Source organism: Juglans regia, chromosome 13 (genome assembly GCF_001411555.2).
Source record: "Juglans regia cultivar Chandler chromosome 13, Walnut 2.0, whole genome shotgun sequence".
Lineage (NCBI taxonomy): Eukaryota > Viridiplantae > Streptophyta > Magnoliopsida > Fagales > Juglandaceae > Juglans > Juglans regia.
In genome coordinates this window covers 37222290-37245066 of record NC_049913.1, presented here as the reverse complement: position 1 = coordinate 37245066, position 22777 = coordinate 37222290, and the positions used below count along the sequence as shown (strand labels likewise).

The 22777-nt window shown below is 36.2% G+C and overlaps 2 protein-coding genes across 5 annotated transcripts; both read right to left on the bottom strand.

The window, feature by feature from the left end:
• Positions 1-2788: 2788 nt before the first annotated feature.
• Positions 2789-8442, bottom strand: LOC109007733 (zinc finger protein CONSTANS-LIKE 10-like). Of its 4 annotated transcripts, none has more exons than XM_018987559.2 (6): positions 8336-8442; positions 6962-7648; positions 6127-6489; positions 5090-5317; positions 3856-4169; positions 2789-3074 (listed from the first exon to the last, which is right to left on the bottom strand). In XM_018987559.2, the coding sequence occupies exons 2-6, from the start codon at positions 7484-7486 to the stop codon at positions 2948-2950; spliced, it is 1557 nt and encodes a 518-aa protein (XP_018843104.1). In that variant the 5' UTR covers positions 7487-7648; positions 8336-8442; the 3' UTR covers positions 2789-2947. The 4 variants fall into 4 exon arrangements, with proteins under 4 accessions (XP_018843104.1, XP_018843095.1, XP_018843087.1 ...); XM_018987550.2 differs by having other exon boundaries at positions 6962-7623; XM_018987542.2 differs by having other exon boundaries at positions 6962-7616.
• Positions 8443-12003: 3561 nt separating this feature from the next.
• On the bottom strand, positions 12004-22072 carry LOC109007697. The gene is made up of 7 exons (XM_018987488.2): positions 22000-22072; positions 21846-21921; positions 21479-21543; positions 21223-21371; positions 20257-20467; positions 13614-13786; positions 12004-12419 (listed from the first exon to the last, which is right to left on the bottom strand). Exons 1-6 carry the CDS (start codon positions 22000-22002, stop codon positions 13619-13621), a joined length of 672 nt encoding a protein of 223 aa, XP_018843033.1. The 5' UTR covers positions 22003-22072; the 3' UTR covers positions 12004-12419; positions 13614-13618.
• Between the last annotated feature and the right edge of the window lie 705 nt (positions 22073-22777).

Sequence of the window (22777 nt, the reverse complement as noted above, 5' to 3'; positions counted from 1 at the left end):
TGGAAAATCAAAACTCATAAATTTATAAACTTTTTTTTTTTACTATAAAAAAATTAATATATCGCATCCAGCTAGATTAATTTATAAACTTTATTATTTTTGTAAGATTTCTTTATAAAATCAATCATTTTCATATAAAAAAGATTTATATTTGATATTTTTTTATAATTATAACGAGTTAAATAGCATAAAGATATATTTTATAACTATATTTATATATCTTTTGGAAATATTTATTTAATAAATCTTATGAAATCTAATTCATGTACGCACCATTTTCTCATTTTAAGATTTTAAATTTAGATACAAACTCTAAAAAATCTTGATCCCTCTGCACATTTCTTGAAGATTTTTATATTACATACCGTTTACATAACATAATTTGATTTATAAGATTTAAATTTTTAAATTTATCTCCAAAAATAAATTATGTGACGTCGATAATATGCAATATAAAGATATTTCAAATAGAATTATTAGATGTTTGCTAAATTGGATGGTCGCACCTTGAGGAGTGCTTGAAATCTTGCAGCAGTCTCCTCTTCTGATACCCATTTTCTTATGTATGCAGTGTGTACTTTATTTGCAAAAAAAAAAACACACACACTCACAATAGGTGTATCTCTTAAAGGGAAAAAGAAATATGTCAATAATATATAACACAGAATTTATTAAAGGCCCGTTTGGATTCATGTTAATATAATTTTAATTAATAATCTTATTATTATTCATAAATTATCTCAATTCATTTCATCTCATTCCAGCCTCTCAATTCCGTTGTTCACATCAAGGTCAAGCAGGACCCATCATATAACTTATTATTTTCTCTTTTTAGGACGAGCCGACGAGGTCCATCAATAGTTGGTGGTAGATTAGTTACCCAGAACATCAAAAGCATCCGTCGATTTCCATAAAAAAATAAATCAATGAAACGAGGAGAACGGAGTTGTTAACCAAAATGATTTCTTGTTATTTAAATATAGAGTAAACTATCCAATGATGATAACTGTATTATATTTTATATAATAAGATAAAAACAAGAGTATATAGAAATTTTCTTATATATTTCTCATCCTATCAGAAACATCGTGTCACTAAAAACAGTAATTATTCAAGAAATTATAATTTTTAATTTTTAATAATTCAATAGATTGAGATAGCTTATTTATATATCAAAATTATCTAATATCTCGACACGTACATTTACCAAATAAATAGCCAAAAAATTAAAAAAAAAAAAATAAGTTGAGATGAGATAGATAAAATGAGATGAGATTTGGATAGTAAGTTGAGATGAGATAAGTTGAGATAAAAATTAAAAATTTAAATAAAATATTATTTTTAATATTATTATTATTTTAAAATTTAAAAAAATTAAATTATATATTCTATTCTACGTAAAAATTTAAAAAAATTATAATAATTAAATAAAATAAAATGAATTAAAAGCTTTTTGTATACAAACCCTTTCGTAGAGGCGAAAACTAAGTAGCATGATAATCCCAAAGAGAGGGGACCCATTTATTCAATCATATTATCTTAGTATTGGACAATCATATCATCTTAAGAGAAGGTGGTGACAGACACCGCGACACAGGCCACAAGGTCCCGTTGCGGTTAGAGAGGCATTTGATTATGGCGTTGCTTTGTTTAGAAGCTTTTAAGGGTGGTTTTGGGGTTTCATGTCTTCTTGTCATGAGGCAGAGATTAAGACACAGACCATTTAGGAAGAAAGTGCCATCATATGTTTTCGTTTTTGTTTTTGTTTTTGTTTTTTTAATTTTCTTGCTGCTGGGGGTTTGCTTCTTTGTCACAACTACAACCACCTCTTTCCATTTTCCCAATCGTTCTGCTATCAATATCTATTATGAAATGTTTGGTGCTTAATAATCCCATGATGCTCATGTTCCCTGTCTATATCAAACACTTTTTTCCTCCCCCAGATGGGATGGTTGTTAAGCCAGGCACAAGTTTTCTGTAAGTGTAACCTATTATAATGAATATGCTTTGTTTCTCTTTCATTTTCGTTACACTTACACTCGACTAGTCGTCTTTATAAAATAATAATAATAATAATAATAATATTTTTAATTATTTGATGCCGAAAATAATTTCAAATACGATAAAATAACATTTTTCTTTATCAAGATCGATGGATGGTGACTGGTGTAAAATAATTTCAAATATAATAAATAATCTATAATCATCTAATATAACATATTATTATATTTTATTTGTAAACTTATCATCTAATGCCGCATCATAGGATGATGAGAAGATAATGAGAAGATAAATAAACAAAAAATTAATTAATTATCATAGAATTAAGATGCATTTTACTTCTAGGAGTTTGTATTGCTCCTCTTATAAATGTAAAACTTACAGGGCTCATATGTGATTCAGTCTGCAAAAACAAGCACATATACACATTGAAAAAGAAGATGCGGTTCAATAAGTAGAATATTTAATCAAATCAGATAGAGTGTAGATTCAGGATTTGAACTCAAAGACCTTTGCTTTCATACTATGTTAAAATCATCACTTATCTCGAAAGTTTAAACTAATAGAAAGATGTAGATTTATATTTATTGTAACACAAGCGAACAACAGGCAAATTGGACTCGTTTCAAATGTCACATAAACCATCATGGATTTAATCAATTACACCACCACCACCATCATGGATCTTTTTAAACCAGCAATTAATCAGTAAGATCTGTCTCTTCACCAAGTCGCATAAATAACTTTCCTCGATACAAAGCCTTCAAATTTAAATTTTACCTCAGTAAGAACTTCAACAGAGACTAGGGGGATTGGAAATGTAATTAATTGAAGCCTTACAAATGAGAGTGCCATTATTTGGCTACATTTCAGCTCAATAAACATGAGAGTACCAATACGCTAATTCACTCCAGAACTGTAATATGTACAAGATCAAGACGCAATGCTAATAGCTTCGTGTCACGTCAACTGTATCAGAGTCATAGCTCTCTGTCTTTACAAATCTTCCTTTTACCCGCTTCCGAATATCAGCTCTAGCTTTCCGAGATGGGTATCGAATTTGTTTTTCATGCCTGAAAAAAGAACTAACTTTACCACAAGATAGCACAGCTAAAAGAAACATAATTCACATTTATTACCAAAACCTTGAGCTGCATCTACTCAACAGAGATAAGTTAAAAATCAAATTACAAAGTTTAGAAATAATAGATCATGCTCTAAGTATAGTCAAAGTTAAGTTACTTTTGCTTGGAGATTGTATTGGGTCTACTAGCTCTTATTTAATTTTGCAATCATCATGCTGTGTTCCGATCTTGAGCTAGGGTATTTCATGGGCATTGGTCATAGCAGGAAGTTTTATTGTAGTAGTAATCTATACCTTCATTCATACAGTTCCAGTGAGATCTCCTGTTATTTTTTGTTTGTTGGAAGTTCAGCTAAATAATTCTGAGGCCAAAACAGAATCTTATTCTATTGACAATATTGTGACTGTGCATTGAGGTTTTGAAGTTACTAGGACTATAAAATAAGCATACTTAAGAAGTGGATACATATGGCTGGGAAATGACAACCAAGATCTCATAGCATTGAGTCATTGACTGATCTCGCATCATTTTATGGTATTCATTGTACTTGGGATCACTACCCATGAAGTTTTGGGGGGTAACTCCATGGTAAAGTTTTTACAATTTTCAAATTTTACCACCTCAATATATTACAGAAAAGTCAAGAACATTTTAAAAAATGATATGCTGAAATGATAAACTATCAACGTGTAATTTGAGAAAAGGTTGGCGTTTAAGGTTGCGGGTCTTCATTCCAAAACTTGTTAAAAGAAAGAAATATAATACTCACATTCGAGACTTCTTCTTCTCCTTGTACCTCTTCTTGGCAATTTCTCTAGCCTTCAAATGTGCACCGTCAAGCTCGGGTGAATCACCTGTAGGTTTTCCTATAATGTAGGGAGAAAGTCCGCTATCAAGACAATCAGTGCCATGGCTATCGGCACTAAACCTTGAAATAGAGAATGACAAAGTTGAATAAGATGTTCGAGTCGGACGGGGACAATCTTCACTTCCCGGAAGCCTGTGAAGTTGGTTAGAAGGACCTATGTCATTGTCCATGTGAGGTGACCGGGTGATATAAAGAGAAGAAGCCACTGAGCCATCCTGTCATGACACAAAAGGAGTAGAAGAAAAAAAATATTTTATATTGAACTGGAGACATATCTCATGTTACCTTAAAATATCCTGAATGTCTGATCAATGCTAAACTCGTCATCTACTTAGACAAATAGTCCACGAAGGTCCATGAATACATGTAACACAATTGATGGCCAAAAACTACAGTAACTCATGTGCTCATGTCAAAGTTATCATGATGAGTAAGAGCTCAGGGAATTGCCAGCTTTGTTTCACTGTGCCACCCAAACTCGAGTGAGTCCCAGCATAACTTTGTCCAATTTTTATAACATCAAAAACTTCCCTTGTAAGTCCAGAAAAGAGAATAGCTCTCCTTCGTGCTTACTTGGAAGGTTACATTAGTATTAGATCGATATATTCACATATTGTTAGACAATTTGAAAATACCATAGAAGTATATTTACAGGGTATTTGAAGAGTCAATCATAAAAAAGTACCAATATTATCGATATTTATGATCAGAAATCAACTAGCTAAAATATGAATATGTTCCATGCTCCAGTTTAGCAACAGTATAGTACCAACTGGTTTAGCAATGATGTAGCCCTCTAAGGCAAGATAGTGATAGCAATTCCAGAAACCTGAAAGATCCATGTAATATTGATTCCAGTACTAGTTATTCTAATTAGGATATCTTTGATGTCACCAAATATTTTCATTCTGCATGGGAAGTGACAACATATGCAGAGCAAACCCATTCATACATGTTTACGTTCCATGATACTTGGTGCTCCACGTGGTGAAACTGTATGTTTTCCAGATCTACAGTCTAACCTCGATGATGATGTTTTTATTTAATGGCGAGGTTTTTGGAAAAAAAAAAAAAAAGATTCAGCTTACAGAAGTTAAAAGAGAAGAAAAAACAAATAAAGAGTCATGACTCAGACCTCCATAGCTCTTGCATGGCTATTATCTGATGTATTACGGGACAAATCCTTTTCAATGGAAGAGCATGAAACATCTTTATCATCAAGCAGAGCCCTGATTGGATCTTGATCACCTGCAAATAGTTCTTCGAAACTTTGGAACGTTAAATCAACATCAGGTATGTTGAAATCATCGTCACAAACAAGTTCTTCACAAACCCCAAGGTCTTGCATATTTTGAGACCATAACTGCAAAGTTCAATCAACAATAATCAGTTATGTACAATACTCTCTCGTTGTCAAGTAGATTAATGCTCATTGATTGGGATCAGGACCTCATTGCAGTCATACATATGGTCGCTCGCAGAAGCTGATTAAGTCAGAAAGCAAGCAGGAGAAAATCTCACTGTTGTCATGATATTGTTGAAGTAATAAGTGGAGACAGGAGCGTTGAATATGAAATACAGACTGAACTTCAGGACATGGGGTTTTAAACTCGAGTTAGGTAAAATCGACTCAACAAAACTTTGTTCCAGATACTGGAGTTAGTACAAAGACCCTAATATACCAATAAACACTTCTCTTGCAACAAGTCTTGTTGCATGTGAAAAGGAACTATTAACTGTGCATTGCAGTTTAATATTTCAAAATATATGAGGCACTTGTATGAAAAATGTGTCCTTTTCTTTTCCTTTCCACTTCCAAAACATCCTAGAGATATGAAGCTAGCCTACCAAAGTTCTAAGCAATGATATATTCTAAGTTAATTGAGGGCATACTTGTCCCAATTGAAAATTCCACTTGCTTGATTTGAATTACAAAAAGTGTCCATTAATCACATGGGATGCCTGACTTCTGCAGTCAAATTATCAAGCCAGTGCCCCTCTAGTGAGATGTAGTTTCAGTTATTCTACATGCATATGCTTATATTATGCTAAATGCAAAAGAAAATTATAGTGCTTTGGCACTGTAAGCAAGAATGAATCGTCAGTGTGGCAAATCTACAAGTGGTTCATGACACAATGATCTATTTAATGAAGTGATAATACTGAACAAACCTGACTACTTTGAACAGGACTTTTGCATTGCCAGAAAGATTCTCCCTGCATAGGAAGCCCAACATTAGAAGATGAAGGTATATGTTCCTGTTGAGAAAATTTGAATGGCAAAGTGTCCACGTTCAGGTCCTGCAGTGAACTGCCCCTTTGTTGATCGGTACTAAGATCCCGGGAATGTTGTAAATGCTGATCAAGATTTCCATCAAACTTTACTGGAGGATATTCTATTGAAGAATTTATTTCCATTTGTTCTTGACCAGATATCAAAGGTGAAAGGTCAGAACCATCAGTGAGCTGAAGCCTTTTCAGGTCAAGAATCTGTTGCAGAATATAGCTAGTGTGCTGCTGTTGACATTTATATACCTGCAAGTGAGGCAAAATACTAAGAAGAATCATAGAGTTCTTTTACATAAAATTGTAATGCACCTCAAACTAAACTCTTTAAGTAAAATTTTCACTTGGGGTAAGTGGTTTTCTATTTTAAGTAGCTAAAAACAGCATATCACCATCAGATGCACAAGCAATTTTATCCTCCTATTTATACTACAACTCATGCGTAAGTTCAACTCATGTGTAATAACCACACCAAGACATGGACAGGGTAAAATAGGTAGGAACCTCCTGAAATCTAGCACTCTGTCCAATATCAAGGATTCATCCAATTGTAATTTGCATAAACTTCCTCCCAATTTGCCAACAGTATGACCTCTTATTTGGGAATGAACATCTTAAATTGTGGAAGAATTAGAGAATCTAGACATAACAATGGCCTGTTATAATTAGAATCGGAAAGGAAAGATACACACACACACATTGAAGCCTAATTCCTGCCTACCTTACTTTGTTGACTGGTCGATCCTAATTCTGGTCCTACATTGGAGACTAGAGTTGCACAACTCTCTCTGGATGACACTGAAGGGCCACCGAATTGTGAGCAAGATTGTCTTGGAATTTCCAAGTTTACAACACTGGAATCCCCAGAACCAGGAGAAATGGACACAGGCTGATCTCGAGGAGTACTATTGTCTTCTTCATTCAGTTGAAAATCCCACAATGCTGCAAAATCCTTAGCCGAAGGGCATCCTGTGTAACTGCTGACTGCCTGTTTCTGATGCTGGGAAGAGCTATCATGCAGGCTTTGGTCACAGCTGCAGCACATGGACATTCTGTGTACTGTACACCGAACATAAGCTGGGCGGTATCTGCACAAATCACATAGGACGCTTCGCATATGTCGGTTGGAAAGTGCATTGGCTGAATGAACTTTGGCATCGCAGGAAAGGCAAAGATGTGCTGCATCAGCGTTACAGTAAACGACTGGCCTCGATTCTGTGCAGAATTCACAGATTTTCTCCATCATAAAGAACTACCAAACTCCAAACTCTCACGAGTTGAGGTTTCCTGGTCGAGTTTCAATTAATAAGGAAGTCAATTCGCTGATCTCTTGTAAGCTCCGAGACTCAACTTTAAAGAAGATGATAGTATTCCCCCTACAACCTCAAAAGTTAAAAACAGTACCAACCTGACAAATTTAATATCAATGCATTTTTTTCTGTAAAAATAGTCAATAAGTACATCATACACCTTGCAAAAATAAAATCATTAAATTCCACATCTAAAACCTCAACAGTCAAAAAATTAAGGCTGTGGTTTTAAACAGATCTTTTACTAGGTTTTTTTTCGCCCTAAATTTCAAACAATTAGGGTGTCCCTTTTAACGAGTCTTTTATTTATTTTCAATTTTTCCTAGGTCATATACACTTCTTCAAGGATGGGTGGTTCTGAGGATCCCCCCACATATAATAGAGGCCTATATCTGAATTTCACAATCAAAGGCTTGTGAAAGTCAGATATAGACTTCAAAATAAACTATCAATTGTATTTTTTTCATTTCCAAGGTTCTTTTAAGGCATTGGAATGAAGTTAGAGTTCTAATATAGGACCACTGTTCTCATAGAATAATAACTACCACTTGTTCATGGAAAATAGTGAGTTTTACCACTTAAATTGTACTGAATTGAGCTAAAAGCCGATCTCTGATTTTAAAAAACTGTAAAATAACGCCAAATCTAGTCCAAATCCCTTCTCGCTTCACGGATTGACCCAAAACTTGTCCCAACTTCGCTTCACGGATCAAATTAGTTAAACGCATTGAAATTTCAAGGATCACAGGAGCTTCAGAAACGGATAATAAAAGAAAGAAGAATACCTGTGTTTTGTACAAGAGATTCGAGGCAAAGACAAAGAGTTCAGCCTTTATCTTCTTCGGAATCCATGGAAACTTTTCCGGTCGGAATCTTGGAGCTTCCCTCTATCTTTTTTTTTTATTGCTCTCTATCTATCTTTAGGCTCTTTTTGGTCTGACGTGTGCGTTATTGAGCGTGAACTTTCCAGCGTGGAAGTGGGCACGTGGCGTGGGGTAAGGTGGGGCCCGCCGACGTTATCCGTGAGTTTTGCATGTGAACAAGCGAAAGTGGTGGGCGGTGCGAGTTGGGTCATGTGATCCAGAAGTCTACCTGCTTCCACCAATGGTAATCCGCCACGACTTCACGTCTGTTTGCATTGCGGCTACGGGAGTATCGCGATGGGTGGGGACCCCACACGCGGGGTTTCAATTGTCATTTCACCGTGTTGTTGCTTCAAAATTTATGGAACGTAGTTTGTTTAGAGCATTGGCAATGGTCTAGCCATTGTCAAGTCTAAAGTTTGGCTAGAATCTTAATTTTTAACTATAATATCAATTTTTGACTAGGTGAGTTCACATTGGACTAGCCATTATAAAGTTAAAATCATAATATAATATTATATTTTTTACTTTTTTTTATTTTTTATTTGCAAATACAATTTATATATTTCTTAAATCTTCATGCTTTGTAGAAATAATGTGCATGCCATGCATATTTTACCATTCAAAGAGAGAGGGAAGTGATAAAATAATTAAATATTGCTTTCCATTGTGAATAGTAGCTAGCCATATTTGGAGAAGACTTAAGATTTACTATTCATCAAGTCTTAAGCTTTGGACCATTGGCTAGTCCAATGTGGAGACTTTTTCTCATATCTAGCTAAATTTTAGACTTGCATTGGTATTTAGCTAGTCTATTGCCAATGCTCTTATACGCTACTCATACGAGAAATATGGGTAGGTTTGGGATGAGATGATAATTTTGTATTTTATTTTAGTATTTAAAATATTGTATTTTAATATTATTATTGTATTAAAATTTAAAAAAATTAAATTGAGATTTGAAAAAGTTAAATTATTTATTATATTTTATATAAGAATTTGAAAAATGTGTAATGATGAGATGAGATGAGAATTTTGTATATCATCCTACCCTCCAAACCTGTCCATATTTTTTATAGAATATGAAGCAATGAATAGTAGTTGATGAAAAGAATTTTTCTTGATTATAGAGATAATAAGAAATTTATAAATAATAATGAGATAATTTTTTAATAGTATTGAAATAATTTGAGTTATTTTTTATAAATGAGAGAAAAAAATTGAATAAAAAATTATAAAATTAAAAGAGTTAGAATATAATTTTTATTATTTTTATTTTGAGATTTGAAAAAGTTGAATTATTTTTTATGTTTTGTTTGTAAGTTTAGAAGAATTTTAATTATTAGGTAATAATTAGATAAAAAAGTTGAAAATCTAAAATTTTAAATTGAAAAATATTTGTGTTTAAATGATATTTAGATGTGATAAGATAGTTTAAAAGGTTTGTGAAACTAGGCCTAAAAAGTTAGTATTATATAGTTTAGATTAATAAATTTAAAAATAAAATATTTTGTTACGCCACTAAATTAGATACTTTAATTTTATGAAATCTTTATACATAGAAGCCTTACAACAGTACATACATCTATTTAATTAATATGTGATTTATATTTTTTTTCTATCTTAATACTTAAATATGTATATATTTAAATAGATGTGTCTTGTGTAAGACTTTCTTATAGTATTTCTCTAAACATTTAATATTGCCGCCTATTTCTATTGAATTATACAATTCGGTCTAATAATTCTAGAAAATATAAATATTAAATTTAGAGTGCGAATGAATATTACTATTTAACTTTGAATCTAACTTGAATGAAGTAGATAAATCTAGTAGAATGGCCAACTTTTCTTTTACCTACCAATTATCTCTGACCTTGGTAGCATTTAAGTGTTAAAGCATATTCTTGTACGATTTGGCGAATTGAAAGTGATGGGTTTGCCCTAAAAAAACAGAGAGAGAGAGAGAGGGTGATGGGTTTGGGTCTAATTGTAAGAAGAGAAATGATATACTGTGCAAACACACGTAATTTATTTGAAAATAAATAAATAAATATGTGATTTATAAAAATTAATTAATTTTTTAATAATAAATATATATTTTTTTAAAAACGATTACGCGGTAATGGAATATTCTACAATTATATATAACAGTACTATTGTAAGAAAGGTATGGATTTGGATCAAATTGATAGGCTTTTTTCCGCTATATATTTTTTACGGAATTGGAACCAAACCATGACTTGATCTCATTGACTATAAAGCTCGGCGACCGTACACCAGTAATTGTCTAAAACCTCTCGTAATATAGGTGGTTTGAATTTTGAAACGGTAAAAAGGTACAAGGCACAGAAAGGGAGTTTCAACCTTCTAAAAATCTCTTCTTGCCCTGTTTTGGTCATACAAAAACAGAGTCCTCCCTCCATCGACATCAACGAGATTAGAAGGCAGCCTTTTTCTCCATCCAATGAAGCTTCCCTTTGTTCCACAAGGTTGTGACCAACAGACAACAAGGATATCAGCTCAAAACTCAACTCAGCTCCGAAGACTTGTATGGGTGAAGGTAGCGTGCTGTGTCTTTGCAATAAATTTTATGGGGGAGCCCCAACCATCCAGTAGGTGCAGAGTACTCAATTCAAACCAGCTGACTCAATATTACCTATGTTATACGGATCTACATCCTTGTCATTCTTAGGATGATTGCTTGCTGCTTAACCATTTCATTTTCTTCTCTCTTTTTTTTTTTTTCAGGGGATAAATAGCCTCAAAATGAATGAAAGGTGTACTTCATCTGTAATGCAACATCTTTTAACTGATTTAACTAACTTAAGAATCTAAGATGAAGAATGTTACTACTCCTGACTACATAACCATGACGCTAATTGGTTTAGAAGAACCATAGCACTTATACAAGATGTAGGTTCAAGAAATGTCAGATTATGTTTTGCAATGTTCTTCAAACCCTTCATAACAAAATTAAAACATGTTATCTGAATTGTCGAAAACAAAAAGCAGAACACTTTCCCTTGCCCGTCACTTTTTCTGAAAGAATGCGTTGGGTAAAAGCAATTAGGCCACTTAGGCCACCACCACCCCCTACCATGGCTGGTTGCAACCCACACGAAACATCCTTATGAATTGACTTCAGGGTAAAGTCCTATGAGAAAGGACACTCGCTAAGGAAATACACGTCATGACAACAGAGCTGCGCTCACCAGAATGCCTATTGTCCACAGACATACTCGATGATGTTTAACTGGTGCAGACTTAAATGGTCGGAGCCATCAGTATAATCAATCTATAGCCTTTTAGGTGTAAGGATTAGGAACCCCAGCTTTGGCCAAACACATTTCACATCGGCTGCCAGAACTAAACAAAAAGATGAGAAATCACCGAAACATCATGATCCTATTATTTAATGAGATCCAGAATATAGAGAATGCATACCCCACTAAAAAGACCCTATTAAATGTTCTCATAGCCATATCCATTTTAGACAGATACAATTTATATTGTAATCAACTACAGTTCGGTTGATGTCCCCTTCCAATTTAAATTCTGTACTTTAGACAAATGTAAGACACAATATGGACATTCGCAATATGCTAAAGCATCTGCATAAACATTCGTTGCATTCCATTGTCATAAAGCTTGAGCTAGTCATGAAGAAAAAAGTTCCCATAAATACAAGGGTAGACATTACAATTGGCACTCTCTTCTTTTCTCAATTTGTTGTTCACGACCGAGCTGCTTCAGCTTGTAGCAATAACTGTTGTTCCTAAACGATTTCAGTAATATCCATGACACTGTACAATTGAAGGCTAGATATCATACAACCAAAAAACAGAAAAGAACTATAGTTGTACAAAAGGATCTGAAGAGTAACCCCACTACCAGCCACCAGGCCCAATTCTTTTTTTTTTTTTTTAATCTGTATCACTACCAGGAACATTATCTCCCAAAAGTGGCACAAAGACGATTCAAGTGCCGTGACTGAAGTATGAACCTGAAACAAAGCAATGCAGTTCGAAATTCGGAAGGTCAATGCTCAAAACAAACCCACATATACTAAGTTCCATGGTTAAGTAAAAACCCAAGTTAAAACCAGAATAAATAGACATTAAGGGCTGCTGGAGGCCATTACCCCACCCCCAAACCAACCCATATCTTCAAAACCTTTCCCTTCAACAAGATTCTAACTGTGCTCCACTACCATTGTAACAGGTTCTTTTTTCGTGAACCAACAAAACAGTATGATGGCTGATTCTCTATTTTCAAAATTGTGCCAATCACTAACAAAAAAAAAAATGTGCCAGTCACAAAACATACCAAAGAACTCCACTTCAGCCAGCCAACGCCAATGCATTGAACGTATCTCATCAAAACTGCATCTTATAAATTTATTTTGCATGTTCATGGACTACTTGAACACTCAAAGGCTTTTCTCCTAATGGAGCTGGAGGTTTAGATAGCGAGTTGAGATGAGATAAAAGTTAAAAGTTGAATAAAATATTGTTAGAATATTATTTTTGTTTTGGGATTTGAAAATGTTGAATTATTTATTGCATTTTGTGTGGGAGTTTGGGAAAGTTATAATGATTCGATGAGATGAGTTGAGAGGCTCTCTCAATCCAAACAATAAGTGTTAGTTTTCTATTTGATCGCTCTTTTAGTGATATCCAACAATGCTATATACCCAAGGCACCTTATCTCACAATGATATCTCAAACCATAAATAACCAACTTCAATGCTTATCAATTTGTTTTAATAATAAGCATAGATTATTTCTGTAGAAATAAAAGCTCAAAACCAACCACTTTTTGGAGGCATACTTCAACAGGAGGTTGGTCACACAAACCTCCTCAATTCTATTTGCTTGAAAAATTATTCGTGCCATAAATAAAAAAATAATTATCTACGAAATGCGTCATATGCTTCTGAAAAGTCGGCAAACATGTTGCTAAGAGTAACATTGAAAATGTTAATGAGCTGAATCTTGAAACAACAATATGTGTGCTCCCCATATTGATCCCGCAGGTTTCTAACTTTTCAAATGCCAATTTTCCTAAAGATTTTTATATGGAAAATTTTAATGCCGATCTAGGGAATGAAATGGCTATAATATTTGAAATTAAAATGGCAATTAAAATAAAATAAAAGGATCAAAGAGGAGAATACAAACTATACTAAACATCTTACCTCAATCAGCTTGGCTTTACATGTACCTCAATAATGTCATTGTCCTCCATACCAAGGCCATCAGGGGTTTCTGCTGGACTTATTTTATTCCCATCAAAACAAAATACTAAGCTCTGTATGTCAAGCTTAACTTTATCTGCATACATTTTGAAGAGCCGCTCAAAGTGGTCATCCTATGAGATTAAAAGAAATCAACTTACATATTTGAAATAGCTGAATTCAGTACCACTACAATACAGAAAACATAAAGCCAAAAGAGGAATGGAAAAAAGATAAGATTTAAACACAAAAAAATGCATATATTCTTGTATGAATAGGCAGAATGAAAAACAAGAAACATCCAGAGATAAAAATAATTAGAAAGATTTTAAATAGATACTGAAAAATGAATTAAAAAAGATGGTAATAGCTCAATTAAAACAAAATAATATTGATCTTAAACCACCATATGGTTGAATAAAAGATCAGAATTAAGCTTCCCATCAGAAATGATCATCAAACCTTTTAAGAACATTCGATATACAGTTGACATTCACAAAGAAGTTCATGCACTATACTGATTTCAGCCCTATGATTCATCAACAAATTACTCTATCCAGCAGTAAGTATTGTGCTATCTGTCTCCTGGTACATCTCAACATTCTTCCCTCTTTTTTACTTATAAAAAAAAAAAAAGTATTGCAATGCATCATGAACAGTACAGAACTTTCACCATAATTACATTGAAATATATATATCATTTTTCTCATCAGAAACTGATTGACAGAATTGTGCAATGATCCGGGAGAATAGCAGAGAGTATAAGTGCATAATAATAGGACAAAAGATGTTTCATGTATTTGATCAAAAGTTAGGTGTTTCTCTCCGTACAGTTGAGGAAAAAAAAATGTTGTTTCATCTCGTTTCTGTTAATGGTGGTTGAGCTCAGTGGTGATTAGTTTATCCCTATTGCGATAAGAGTGTTTGCGTCGTGATGAGGTCGAGTAGGAACGTTATCGTTGATCAAAAGTGTTTTGAGTTTAAGATGGTTAATGAAAGATGGTGGAGGATAACGGAGAGCAGTTGTCGTGCGGTGAATCACATTTCCATGGACCATTTATCGTTGGGATGGTTGGCTGCATGGTGAAGGAAGGTGCAGCCTTTGGGGGTCCTCCTGTTTTTCTTAAAACACGGAGAAATGGTTCCCAGGTTTGGGTGGTGCAAAGGCAGCGTAACTCTTACGGGAGTTTTTTCACCTTATCGGAGTTCAGTCAAGCAAGGCGGTGTGGGTTGCTAGTGATACCAGAAGGGAGGAAAGGAATAGGATGGAGAGATTTTGGAGACTTGTTGGAGGAGCTTTCTGCAAAATCCTCTTTTTTGGGAGGAAATAACAGAGAGACTCACCCACTGAAGCCTTCTCCTCCGTCGCAGGGCCACCAAGCTCAGTCTTCGTATAGAGAGGCCTTGTCTCGAGCCCCAGTACATGCAGAGAGGGCAGACGTTCCTTCTTCTTTGGTGAAGGCGCAGCAATGTGAAGGGAATGGCAGGAGTGTGTCAGGGACGAATTGGGCATCTCTATTGCACGCCTTGTCTGAAATGGAGATGCAAGTTGGTTGCTTGCAGACTAATTTAAAGTTACTGAAACGCTGCATTGAAGAGGACTGGGACATGGGCTAGGAAGAAGGCCTTGGCAACGGGCTAGGAAAGGGAAAGGGAAAGGTTGTGGCCTCAAGCGGCCCAAGGGCCCCATCAAATTCTCAATTGGCCCAGTGGCTTTTCACGTAGGCCCGTGTGGAGCTCCAGGCCCGGCCTGTCATCTAGGCCTAGGCAGTGAAGCTTGTCTGGAGGAAGCAGCCGCAGGATCTTGGTGGCCCGTCGACGTGTCGGCCCGCGCCACCGTCGCCGACGATACCTCAGACGACATCATCGAAGGTTGTAGAGGCTCCGACGGAGGTCCCAGCGCCGGAGTTTGCTTCATCGGAGGCTGGAGGAGGGCTTAATGTTTCCTTGTCGGCTCGCATTGACTTGCTACTTGCTCTGACCACCTCGCCGGAGCCCGTAGGTGCACAGACAACTGCGAAGAGGCCTGAGATGGTGTCTACGAGCAGCGACCAGGTTGTTGTCCCCGAGCTTGCCACGGTCAGCATCTGCGATGATGTTTTGGCTACTGTTTCCAAGCTTTTGACTTCACCCCAGGCACAGAAAGCCCCGATAGCCTCAGAGGAAGTCTCGAGAGGACTACAGATGGTGTCTGCGAGCAACAACAAGGCTGTTGTTCCCGAGGTTGCCGCGGTCAGCTTCTGCGATGATGTTTTGGCCACTGTTTTGACTTCACCTCGGGCACAGAAAGCCCCAATATCCTCAGAGGAAGTCTTGGGAGAACTAAAGATGGTGTCATATGCGTCGGTAATTGAGGAAGGGGAAACTGTGGACGTATTGAGGTCAGAGGAGGAGGGGACTAGCCTATGGAAGCAATCCTTGATTTTTGAAGACAGTGAGGGTGAGGACGAGGAGATGGGTAGTCTGTCCCCTCTACAGACTCTACCCCCTCAGATCGAACCTAGAGCATCAGATTGGGTGTTAAAAAAAGTCGGGGAGCTTCAAGGGTGGGTAGGTTTGACATGCAATGGATATGAAGAACAATTCAAGACTCTCCTAATAGCCATTGAAGCTGGCAATTCTACGGCCATGAAGTCAACTCTTAGAAAGGAGAGAGAGTTGAGACGATTGCAATGTTTTATCAATTATGATAACAAGGAGGGAACCTCGGGGAGAGTTAGAACAAAAGGGAGGGACTCCGTATTTGTTAATGAAGCCTAAAATACTGTCTTGGAACGTAAGAGGGATCAATGACGTGAATAAACGTCTTCGTATTAAATCTCTTCTACGTAGTTGGAAAGTGGACATTGTTTGTCTACAAGAGACAAAATTGAGTGGTGTTGATAGAAGTATAATCCGCAGTTTGTGGGGTTATTCCTTCGTGGGGTGGTGTTATTTAGCTTCATCGAGAACTTCGGGAGGTGTGTTAGTGATGTGGGATAGGAGAGTGGTGGAGATGGTAGAGGATTGCATCGGGTCCTTTTCTATGGCCGTATCTTTTAGGAACACTGAGGATGGTGGAGGTGGGCTCTTGTGGGTGTGTATGGGCCTAATGTGGATAGTGATAGAAGCTTATTGTGGGAGGAATTGGTAGGTCTAAATTCTTTATGGGATTTACCTTGGATTTTTTGTGGCGATTTCAACGTTGTTTGGTTCCCTAGTGAGAGAGTGGGGACATCTACAACGACAAGAGCAATGGAAAACTTTTCTGAGTTGATTTTTGAGTTGAATCTCGTGGGTCTTCCTTTGGTTGGGGGGGGGCTATACTTGGTCCAACAGTCGAGGGTGGTCAAGGTTGGATAGATTTCTAGTATCCCCTTTGTGGGAGACGCACTTTCCGGAACTATGTCAGAAAAGGTTGTCACGAGTATGTTCTGATCATTTTCCAATTCTGCTGGATTGTGGTGGCATTCATGGGTGTAGGCGTCCATTCAAATTTGAGAATATGTGGCTGAAAGTTGATGGATTTGTGGAGAAGGTAAGGGCCTGGTGGGAAGCTTATTCCTTTGATGGAACACCTAGTTTCATAGTGGCGGGCAAACTTAAAGCTCTAAAGGTTGACTTAAAGAAGTGGAATGAAGAAGTATTTCGACATACGGAAGTGCAAAAAAATATTCTTTGGGATGAGTTGCAAGTATTGGAGGGAGGAGAAGTAAATGAGGAATCTTTGTCAAGAAAGAATGTGGTGGTAACCGAAATTGAGAAAGTGTTGTTGATGGAGGAAATATCTTGGAGGCAGAAATCAAGGGCACTTTGGTTGAAGGAGGGAGATAAAAACACTAAGTTCTTTCACAAGGTGGCTAATTCTCATAGACGCCACAACGCAATTGAAGTCCTTCATTCAGGCTCGAATGTGTTACAATCTCCCGAAGAGATTTAAGATCATATAGTGCAGTACTATGAGGAGCTCCTAGCTGAAAAAGTTGAGTGGCGCCCCAAACTGGATGGTTTATTTTTTGACCAACTCGATTCGGAGGTAACAAGTTGGTTGGAGAGGCTGTTTGTCGAAGAGGAAGTGCATCTAGTGGTGAGAGGCATGTGCAAAGATAAAGCCCCGAGTCCGGATGGTTTTTCCATGGCATTTTTTCAAGAATGTTGGGAGATAGTGAAAGAGGAAGTGATGCAGATTTTCCATGATTTTCATTCTAACCTTAAGTTTGAAAAGTCATTAAATGCTATTTTTATTGCTCTTATTCCAAAGATAGTTGGTGCCCATAATTTGAAAGACTTCCGCCTATTAGCTTGGTAGGTGAGATCTACAAAATTATTTCAAAGGTGTTAGCTAACCGCATAAGTTTGGTGATGGACAAAATCATTTCCAAACCTCAAAATGCTTTCGTTCAGGGACGGCAAATTTTGGACTCCGTTTTGATAGCGAATGAATGTTTGGACAGCCGGTTAAGAGAAGGCACTCCGAGGGTCCTTTGCAAGTTAGACATGGAAAAGGCTTAAGATCATGTGTGTTGGGATTTTCTTTTTTATATGTTGAGAAGGTGTGAGTTTGGAAACAAGTGGTGCAAATGGATTAAACACTGTGTTTCAACCACTCGGTTTTCGGTTTTAGTTAATGGAAAATCTTGTAGTTGTTTTCAGTCTTCAAGGGGTCTGCGACAAGGGGACCCATTATCACATTTCCTCTTTGTTTTAGTAATGGAGGCTTTGAGCCGCATGATGGAGGCTACCGTTAGGGGGGGATTTATTGCTAGTTTTTTGGTGGGCAACAACAGCAATGGTGTCAGTTCCATTTCTCACCTATTATTTGCGGATGATACGCTTATCCTCTGTGATGCAGTTAGTGACCAGATTCAAGCTCTAAGGGCAGTGTTGTTGTGTTTTGAAGCTGTATCGGGACTTAAGGTAAACTTGGGAAAGTCAGACTTGGTACCGGTGGGGGTTGTGAGTAATATTGTTTCTCTAGTAGAATTTTTGGGTTGTAAAATTACCTCACTTCCTATGAAATATCTTGGACTTACCCTTGGGGGTGTCATTTAAAGCAAAGAGCATTTGGGATGGGGTGGTAGAGAAGATTGAGAAAAGATTATCGGGGTGGAAACGGCTATATCTATCAAAAGGGGGGAGGTTAACACTTATTAAAAGTACTCTCTCTAACCTTCCTACTTACTATCTTTCCCTATTTCCATTACCGGTTGGAGTGGCGGACCGTTTGGAAAAGTTGTTTAGAGCTTTCTTGTGGGGTGGCATGGGGGAGGAAGTCAAATTTCACCTTGTTAGTTGGCAAAGGGTGTGTTGTCCGATTGTGAATGGGGGATTAGGGGTGCGAAATTTGAGCATTTTTAACAAGGCCCTTCTTGGTAAGTGGTTGTGGAGATATCAAATGGAAGGGAACTCATAATGGAGAGAGGTAATTGCACACAAGTACGGTAATGAGTTGGGGGGATGGTGTTCCAAGGAGGGTAGGGGGTCATATAGAGTAAGCTTATGGAAATTTATTAGAAAATGGTGGAACATCTTTGAAAAAAATATTAGGTTTGGAGTGGGTAATGGAGCAAGACTCCGCTTTTGGTTCAATGCTTGGAGTAGGGAGATATGCCTTTTTCCATTGTTTTTCCAGTCACTTTTAACATGGCTGGAAATCAGCAAGCGGCAATCTCAGACTTGCTGTGTTGTGCCAATGGGACGATAACTTGGAATGTCACTTTTACTCGAAATACTTAGGACTGGGAACTTGATGAGATGGCAGCCTTTTTAGACACTTGTACTCAGCAAAGGTAGGAGGAAATGGGGGTGACTGTATGTTGTGGATTCACACGGGGAGAAACTAGTTGACTGTTCAATCTTTTTACAAGATTTTGACATTACAACAACCCACCTTTTTCCAGTGGAAGAGTATTTGGAAAGCACAAACTCTGTCTAAAGTTGTGTTTTTTACTTGGACAGCTGCGCTTGGAAAGATTTTGACAGTTGATAATTTAAGGAAGCGGGGTATGGTGGTCATGGAGTGGTGCTACATGTGCAAAAGGAATGGAGAATCAATAGATCATTTACTTTTACATTGTGAGGTGGCGAGAAAATTATGGGATGGTATCCTCGATAGAGCAGGATTGAGTTGGGTAATGCCTAAGAGTGTGTTGGAACTACTAGCGTGCTGGAAAAGGAGGCATATCAGTGCACAATTGGTAGCAGCGTGGCGTATGATACCTTTGTGCTTAATGTAGTGTTTATGGTCAGAAAAGAATGATAGGTGTTTTAGTAAAAAGGAGCGTACGGTGGGGGAAATCTGAATTTTTTTTGTATTCTCTCTTTTACAGTGGTTTTTTGCTATTTTATTAAAGGGTGGGAATGTCCATAAGTTTCTATCTTCTTTTCAGCTCACTAGAATGTAATTAGGTGTCTCACTTTGTATACTTCCTGTGTACTTGAGCTTTGCCTAGTTTCATTCTATTCAATAAAGCTACTTCTTTACTTATAAAAAAAAAAAGTGCATAAGCTAAACATTCATCCCACAATTCTGTTGACAATAAATGAGGGAATAATTATTAATAAAAAAATGAACATTAAGATTGTACTGAGTAAATAATTCCAAAGTTCTTGCACGAAGATATACCATGTACATGCGAAATTGCTTCAGCCCGTTCTTGTCTTGAATTGAAATAACTATCTTAACTCTTTTACCGAAAGGCTTTGATGATTGGTCAGCGACAGTCTTCAAAGAAGATTGAATTGAATTGCCAAGTTCTCTTTTTGCAGACTCCTCCACAGCTCGCAACACATCTTCAGCTGATTGTGCAAATGACACGAGCTCTTGCTTCTTTAACCTATATGCGAGGACAAATTTTGATAGGAAAACATGGGAAGGGAGAGGTGTTAATAAACAAGAAAAAAAGGTGCTCATGATTTTATAACTCTAGGCAAACTGCTCGTGATTAAAAATTCAAAAGTTTTCTAAAAATTTCCACCAGATACACGTACGGGTGCAGCCTAGTGGTGAAAGGGGACTTAGAACAAGCTGTATACTTAGACATCCCAGGTTTGATTCTACACTAAAAGTTCTCCTGGATTACCTGATAGATGATGGGGTCGTGTATCTAGGGATTACTACCAAGGGGTGAGTCCTAAGGGCCCGATCTTGGTGAAATTTGGAGGCATAAAAAATAAAAAATTGTCACCAGATAATATATACAAGGTTGTTTGATTGATTATAACAACTTAAACGTCCACATATGGTCAGTATAACAATAGTTATCAACTACATGTTGCATGACATCATCCCAACAGCAGTGCAAATTACATGTAGAAGTAAAAACGTTAACGTCTCAACATATGCATCTAAATGCCAAATAAATGAAATACAGGTGCAAAGAACAAACTGTTGACGCACAGCACTAAAGATTTTTTACTTATGTCAAATAAGATAGTAAGAGTTGTCATTTGCTCTTACGAGGTATGGATTTTAATAGGCATAGATACTGGGTATATATTGTACGGATGCAATGTTTAAATAAAGTAACCTTTTAGAAGATTTTTGAAGTTTCTACTTTAGGAAGAATATGAAAAGAAAGGAGAAAAATACCTTAGATTCATGATGGTAGGATCCTCCTGAATCATCTTCTGAATATCGGTTGAAACCTTTGGTGGAGGAGTTAGCCAATCCAACTCTTCCTTTTTGTCAGAGTCCACAATATGTATTACCTTCGGATTTTCCTCCACATCCTCGACAACCTAAACACCCAAAAAAAAAAAAGATAATAATCAAATTCAATTCTCACACAATATACCACACAGGAGGTACTGCACGTATACATGTATGGGATTGAAGAAAATCTTACAATAGGTTCGGAAATCTTCCTCCGTTTAGAGGATAAAGCTTGAGACGCATTCGCATCATCATCATCTGCCGGAAAAAAGGGGAGAAAATGCAAACAGGTTACCTAGAAAAAAAAAAGGTGAAAGAAGAATAAAACTTCAAATATCACGGTTCAATTGTTTCAATATCTATAAAACGCAGTCGAATAAGGCTCAGACGAGATGAAATTTTCATTTCCCCGAGAGGTATAGAACAAACGAAACACCTAAAGTTCGAAAATTTAATGATCCCACCAATTCCTCCATCTCATTGGAGACGAAACAAAAGCGAAGAGTAATAGAGAGCCGAAAAGGATGCGTGAAGACATTCTAAAAGGAATCGAAATTCACCGTCGAGGCACACGAAATTGAGAAGCTGAACGCGGCTGTAATCGAATAGGGGCTCGAGTTCTTCGGTGGAATCTGCCTGAAACCCAAACTCAGAGTCAGAACATGGGAGAGAAAGATCACGATTTGAAAGCGACTTGAAGAAAGGGAGCCTCACCATTTTACTCCGCGCTTGCTCTCGTACGGTCCCGCCCAAACACGAAGATTTGTTAAGATATGATGTGTAAAAGCCGGAGTCGAATCGTGATGCTTATCCGAGACATGGGCTTTTCATATTAAGCTCATCACCGCAGGAAAAAATGAAACCTGTACAAAAGCCCATATAGAAATCATATTCACTAGAATCGCTACCCAATTAACAAATTTTAAACGAAAAAATCTATACAACTTCTTATTATTTATATAATTTTTATATATAATATAATTTTTATTTTTTTATTAAATATTTAATATATGAATAATGAATAAAAAAATTAAATTATTTTAAAAAGAATAAACTCAAAAAAAATTAAAAAAATATGATATTTGAAAGTTTGTGTAGCGTTGCTCATTTTAAATTGGGTATTCAACAAAAAATAAAAATAATAAAAGGACAATAATTTTTAACCAAAATGCATCGATATTTTAAATCAGAGCCGGCATAAAAGAAGATGTCAACAACAGTATGATTGCCATCTTTTTTACTATTTAATGGTTTGAATTAAAATATTTTATGAAATTTTGAGAAAAAAGATAAAATATTAAATAAAAATATTATAAAATTAAAATATAGTTAGAATATAATTTTTTAATATTAGTTTTGTTTTGAAATTTGAAAAAGTTGAATTATTTTTGTGTTTTGTTTAAAATTTTGGAAAAGTTGTAATTATTAAGTAATGATTAGATGAAAAAATTAAAAATTTTAAATTAAAAAATATTTGTATTTGTGGTGTTTG

Coding starts and splice junctions, on each gene's coding strand:
- LOC109007733 (XM_018987559.2), bottom strand. CDS start 7,486: ATGATGGAGAAAATCTGTGAATTCTGCACAGAATCGAGGCCAGTCGTT. Junction 6,490..6,961: donor CGACCAGTCAACAAAGTAAG/GTAGGCAGGAAT, acceptor CCTCACTTGCAG/GTATATAAATGTCAACAGCA. Junction 5,318..6,126: donor GTCCTGTTCAAAGTAGTCAG/GTTTGTTCAGTA, acceptor TGAACTTTGCAG/TTATGGTCTCAAAATATGCA.
- LOC109007697 (XM_018987488.2), bottom strand. Junction 20,468..21,222: donor CCTACCATCATGAATCTAAG/GTATTTTTCTCC, acceptor CCTCGCATATAG/GTTAAAGAAGCAAGAGCTCG. Junction 13,787..20,256: donor AGCAATTTCGCATGTACATG/GTATATCTTCGT, acceptor TTAATCTCATAG/GATGACCACTTTGAGCGGCT.